We start from the raw sequence: 6,146 nt of genomic DNA on the forward strand, positions 1-6,146 counted from the left end.
GGGCTAGCCCAGACTCATGTGCCTCCCAATTCTAGGCAGTCACGGCACAGCTCGGGGCTAGCCCAGACTCCTGTGCCTTCTGTTTCTCGGCAGTCATGGCACAGCTCGGGGCTAGCCCAGACTCATGTGTCTTCCGTTTCTCGGCAGTCACGGCACAGCTTGGGGCTAGCCCAGACTCATGTGCCTCCGTTAGCATTCACCAAGTCCTCTGGAAGCATAAGCTCCTAGCTCCACCTTTTGAAATCACGGAAACTTTCAGAAAGGCAGAGAACTGGTGTTAGGATTTCCAGCTGTCACACCTCACCCACCGTACTGCATCCGTTCCCATTCCTTACTGTTTTAGAGAAAGTGTTGATAACGCTATTTTATCCTAAGCACTCCGCCCTTTCGTAGGATTACCAAACAACAAATATCCAGTGTTTATTACCAGAAAACCAGCAAGGTTATTTTTAATACAGTTGGGGTACAGGACGTTTAATTACAGCAGGGCAGTGGTTCCAGTTAAATTAAAAACCTTTATTTTTTTTTCCAAATATAAAATTACTAAATTAAAGTCTTAAAAGAAAATATAACATGGTGAAAACTTTAAATTATCCCCCAACTCGCCACAGGATTTAGGGTTTACCAATCGCATACTCCACCATTTTGGCAAAAGGATGAAAACTTTTTTTTACCAGTTTATAAACACAGCAAAGACTGTATACATCTCCATATTGCACGTCTTATGTACAAGGGTAAAACAGTAAAGTACAATGTATTTGCATATACCGAGAACAGCGCGGATGGGTCACAGATGAACACCGTGGAAGCGGATCTATTAAAAATGTAGAAACACAGCGAGGAGGCTGCATTAACAAACCGTCTGTACACTGGGCTTCAGGGTTTAGCGTAGCGTGTTTGTTAGCACGGGCCTTTGGTGCTACGCTGCTCCACTAGGCTTGGGCTCACGTACAGCTTCGCCACCTCTCACGGTTCCAACACAAGGCAGGAACATAAAGGGCTCCACGTCTCCTCGTTCGCCAGTACAAAAGTTACAATCGCCAGTCCCCTTCCGTCATCAAAAACTAGACACAAAAATAGTTCTTGTTCTCAACCTGAATGTGCCACAGGAAAAAAATATCTTCAAGATTTCTCCAGCTTAGTTCCCAGACTCAGTTTCAGTGCCGCTGCGTCCGCCACGGACGCTCCTAGAACACCTCTCCTTTAGGTCATTTAATACTACGCTGTAAAAAGGATAAACTGGAGGGGCAGCGTAAGAGCACCCGCCCACCTCACGCTCCTGTTAAGACATGAGGAAAACTAAATATTGCCAGTGAGATTTAAAAAAATATGTGCACCTCCCCCTTGACTCCTATAAAGTCTGCTACAGAATACCACAGTCCGGGCTCCCCGTCTCTCCGGGTCCCCATGGCTTCCTCCTGTGCTTGGCCACGCCAGTGATTAGCTCTGGAAGTCATCCTGAGTTTGTACATGACAAAGCATGTCCCCACACGTGGTTCCTGAGGTAAAATCAAGCGATCGAGGACGAGCTGGTCAACCCCTGAACCACTGTGCCCGTGGGCGTCCCGCTGATGGCATTGAAGATGTGCAGGGAGTTTGGCAGGACGCTCGCCTTCTCCTCCAGGGGGCAGATCTTGAGGCACAGAAAGACAAGGTCATCAAAGTGCAGTGCTCCAGCAGGGCAGCCAGTCGTTCCGTGCCGGGGTCACGCACACAGCTCGCCCTCCGGCAGCCATTCATTCTGTGCTGGGGTCACGCACACAGCTCGCCCTCCGGCAGCCACTCTGCAGAGTGGGCACACAGCCGGGCCTGCGCTCTGCCAGTGTGTATAGATGGTTTTAGCTTATCTAATAAACAGCCACCTTCAGATTGGAATGGTAAGGGGAACATCGGAAAGAATGTGCTCTGTTCCCTTACAAGCTAATGAATAGGAATCTTCTAGACTCATCAGGGTCAAGCAACTTGTGGTCTACCTTTCAACTCCACTAAGACATGAGCTAGTTCTGACCCTTGGGGGGAAAAAACCCCTCTGCAACTGAGTTTGGAACATCTATGTTTCTCAGGTCTTAGAGACTTAAGTGTTTCTTCATGGCAAACAAGACCAGAAAAGGATCTGGGTGTAAGATTTCTCTCTAGCCGCATGGAGGCTTAGAGACCCATGCAGAGGCTTCTCTGGCAAACACCAAAGCCACCACGCCAGGCCGCAGCTCTTCCTATGCACCGGCTAAAGGGTCTAGTCTTCACAGATGCCGAGACAATGGGAAGTTTAAGGGACAGCAGACAGCAAACCACTGCGGTTACTATCTGCTCAATCTAGGAGCTTAACAGATCCAGCCCACAGTTTTCTGTGCTTCTGTCTCTCCTGGTCCTGACCGCAGGGCCATCCACCAGGAGCTCCTCTAAGGAGTCTGGAGCTACCAAGGAAAAGATCGCAAGTTTCCTGCAACAGTTTCTTCCCATGCGCCTCCTCCGCTTTGTGCTTAGTCATCCACACATTAATGATTTAATTGTTTCATTTTTTCTACTTTTAAAAAAGGTTCAGAAGAGAACTGTTCCCCACTCTACATGACCATCCAAAGTCCACGGCTGCCCAAACTTGGTCAGAACCTGATGTGATTCAGTTTAGGTCAGACAGTTTATCAGAGAAATAAAAAGAAGAAAAGGTATTACCATCCCAGCTGAGCGTGTGCAGCATGGAGGGAGGGAAAAACAAACAAGGGCATTAAAGCTCAGATAACCAAGTTAGCTGTCATTCTTCTGCCACACAACCCCACACCTAGGGCTTGGGAAATGTTGCAGAAGGGGTGGGGATGTTGTGAGAGCCGGAAGATCGGGGTTTCTGCTGCAGGGTGGTGGTGTCTCCTATGTATGGAAGGGAAGCTGCGCCCAGACCTGATAAATGACATTGCTAGCAGACGTTCTGACGTGGACTGGGGGGCGGGGGAGGGGCTACAAGATCCCATTCCATATGAAGAGCCCTGCTGAGAAAGAGACTCCATCTTCTCCAGGAAAGAGTCTGACAGGTTACCTAACCCCAAGGGGTCGGCCTAAACACACACATGCGAGCAACAGCAAACAGACCCTGTAGGTTAGAGCCACAGATTTCTATGTATGTATGTATGTAACAATAATAATTGAAGGATGAGCCCATGAATTTGGGGAAGAATTGTGTGTGTGTGTGTGTGTGTGTAGAGAGAGAGAGAGAGAGACAGAAAGAGAGTTGAGGTGGAGGGATAGGGGCAACTATAGTATTCATGTATGAAATGCTCAAAAAACAGACATTTCCAATTATCACATGATAAGGTAGGTGGACATAAGTCCCAGCTTCCACTCTGCAAGACTGGAGACAATAACACAGGAGACAGAGTGTGAGATCCAGGAGCTAATGCCACGGCAACAGCGACTTGGATTCACGTGCACGTTGTCCTTGGACATTTGCCTGACACCCTGGCTGATGTGTCCCCTGACTCCTGCTGGGACCACATGGGGGATTCACAGAGGAAGGACAGAAAACACAAGGGAGGCAGGAAGCGTGCCTTTGACAAGGACCACGGAGGAAGGAGCCACGTGTGTCTCCTGGGGTGCCGAGGCTGGCTGGAACAATTCCGCTCTTTTTTAAAAAGACGAAAGACTTGTAAGGCAACGGAGGACAGAAGCAGGCTGGGCAGCCCCGTCTGTCAGAGAAAGCTGTATGCATGAACGCGTTCTCTCTGCCTCACACGGGGGTAGGCAGCGCAGCGCAGAGCTCGGGAAACACGGAGAAGGACGCTGGCCTCGCTAACTGCTCTAGATGACATAGGGGCACTCATCCCTCGCTTCTCTACATAATCTGGGCTCGTATAGCAGGGGTGTGGCCTGTTACATTTTCCCTCAGAAATAAGGATTCCAGAATACTGGAGGGCTAAACTTACTATTACGAGTATTTCAGACCCCACAAGTCCACTCCTCAGAAGCTGCCCTGCTTGGCACTCACCTGCTCACGCATGATGTCAGAGAGCTCCTTGGCCATTTCCCTGTAGTTGGCTTTCATCTCCTCCTGGTACTCCAGCTGGTCTTCTTTAATCAGACGTTCATTCACTGCGAGAGCCTGACCACAGGCCTCCACAAATTGCCTGAGTGAGGAGCAGGGGGACATGGGTCAGGCTAGAAGCACCCTCTCTCCTGAGCCCAGAGCAGTGCTACGGCTTCGTTCTGTAACACCCCCCAAATGTCCACTGTTAGGGGTGCTATTGGTGGGTGATGGAGTCTCTGGAGGTGGGACCTAGTGGGACATCTTTAGTTTGTTGGTGACATGCCCATGAAGGGAGTTTGGGGAGTCAGGCCCCTTCCTCATCCTCTTTGACTTCCTGTCTTTACTGCCCACCCCTCACTGCAGGCCCCAAACAACCTCAGGCACTGCAAGCCCAAGTCACCCTTATCAGTTCACAAGTGAATCATCTCAGCTATGCTATAGGAACGGGAAGCTGACCACCGCAGAGAGATGAACGATTTCTGTGAAGAGAAACGTTCCGCATGCTGTACCTGAAAACTTCCTTCAGCAGCTTCACCTTGTTGTCGGGGTATCTTTTCGTGTTGGTGTCGTCCAGGAAGGCCCGGGCATACGCTAGTGGACCAGCGTTGACCTGGGGAAGGGACAGGCGTGTGAGTGGAAGAAAAATGACCACTACCATTTACTAATGCCAGCTGCCGCTCACTCTAAATGCTGTTCAGTGAGTCAGTCATGATCCCCGGCTTCCACACACACAAAGGCCAAGGAAGAAATCATAAACTGAACTACATCATTATACACTGTTCGACTCCACCATGCAGGATATCCTTCATTTTATGGAAGAAGGAACCAGGGTAGGGAGCATAGGGACTTGTTCAGGTTTGAGCAACCAACATGCAAAACACCAGAGCCCAGGTCTCCAAACCCACGTCAAATGTTCTTTCAAATGGGGTTTTAGACACTGGGATTTGAACTGAACTGCTCAACCTGGTGAATTTAGCATGAATGAAAACATCAGTGTTTCTGTGTATGAATATGTGTGTGTGTGTACACCAGAGGTCACCATCAGAGTTCTTCTGTTTTCTACATCATCATCACCATCATCAACATCATCATCATCATCATTTTGAGACAGGTTCTCTCACTGAATATAGAGCCCACTGATGAAGCTAGGTCTCCTGGACAGTGTCTTGTGTCTGCCTCCCCAGAGCTGGGATTACAGGTGTGGGTGCTGGCAATCTGAACACAGCTTCCACAGCAAGCACCCCACCAACTGAGCCATCTTCCACTGAGCCATCTTCCCGGCTCCTACAGCCACTGAAACAAAAACAAAACCGAAACATTGCTCATCTCACTGGACTGAACAGGCGGCCACACCACAGGCCAACTGTCATGCTGACTTAGCTGACATTGTGCTGGAGATCAAAGATCAGGAACATTCAGCAATGTGGAGAGTGACTCAAACAGCCAACCGGAGTTCGCTGTACTTCCCACACAATATAGGAATGAGGAGAGAGAGGCTAGGCCCTGGGAGGGGGCAGGGAGAGCTGTCAGCTTGAAGCCGTGACTCATCACACAGCAAACCTTTGCCGGTAAGCCACTGCCACGTGGCGATATAGAGATCACTAGAAATGGGTTAAATTAATATAAGAGTTAGCCAATAAGAAGCTAGAGCCAATGGGCTAAGCAGTGCTTTAATTAATACAATTTCAGTTATTTATGTGATTATTTCGGGTCTGGGCGGCCGGGAAGAACAAGCAGCTCCTCCTTCTACATATGACTGTGGCAGTCTCAGAACCGAGTCAGTGATCTCACAGCAGATATGTGGGAAGGGGTTGGGGGGCAGAAGCCAGTGCCAGCGTGGAGCCTCAGCGGTGGACAGCTAGCTTCCCATGGTGGCCGGATATGGCGGCCTCCGCATTAGGCTCTGTGGGAATGAAGCCCATGTAAAGACAGTACAGACTGACGTGTGACAGGACAAGCAGTTTTAAGCAGGCACTGATACTATGTGAGACGCACTACAGTAAGCTCGTGAGAAGCCACAGAGCCAGAGGGAACAGTGGCTTCAGGGCCCCAGAGTGGGAGATCTGCCTCAAAATAATAATAATAATAATAATAATAATAATAATAATAATAATAATAATATAGAAAGCAGAAG

At 49.1% G+C, this 6,146-nt stretch overlaps 1 protein-coding gene across 14 annotated transcripts in view; it reads right to left on the minus strand.

Annotated features, from left to right (window-relative positions):
- Nucleotides 1–419: 419 nt before the first annotated feature.
- The window catches only part of Dock9 (dedicator of cytokinesis 9), a 250,768-nt gene continuing 245,041 nt past the window's right edge, over nt 420–6,146 (minus strand). For 13 of the 14 annotated variants that reach the window (XM_026783249.1, XM_026783247.1, XM_026783251.1 and 10 more), the window contains 3 exons: nt 4,522–4,622; nt 3,974–4,112; nt 420–1,633 (listed from right to left, as the gene is read on the minus strand). In XM_026783249.1, the coding sequence (XP_026639050.1) occupies nt 1,511–1,633; nt 3,974–4,112; nt 4,522–4,622 (363 nt within the window). In that variant the 3' untranslated portion in view covers nt 420–1,510. Of the gene's footprint in view, nt 1,634–2,670; nt 2,679–3,973; nt 4,113–4,521; nt 4,623–6,146 lie in introns of all 14 variants that reach the window. The other variant, XM_026783248.1, reaches the window with a different exon arrangement.

This window comes from Microtus ochrogaster, chromosome 17 (genome assembly GCF_000317375.1).
Source record: "Microtus ochrogaster isolate Prairie Vole_2 chromosome 17, MicOch1.0, whole genome shotgun sequence".
Lineage (NCBI taxonomy): Eukaryota > Metazoa > Chordata > Mammalia > Rodentia > Cricetidae > Microtus > Microtus ochrogaster.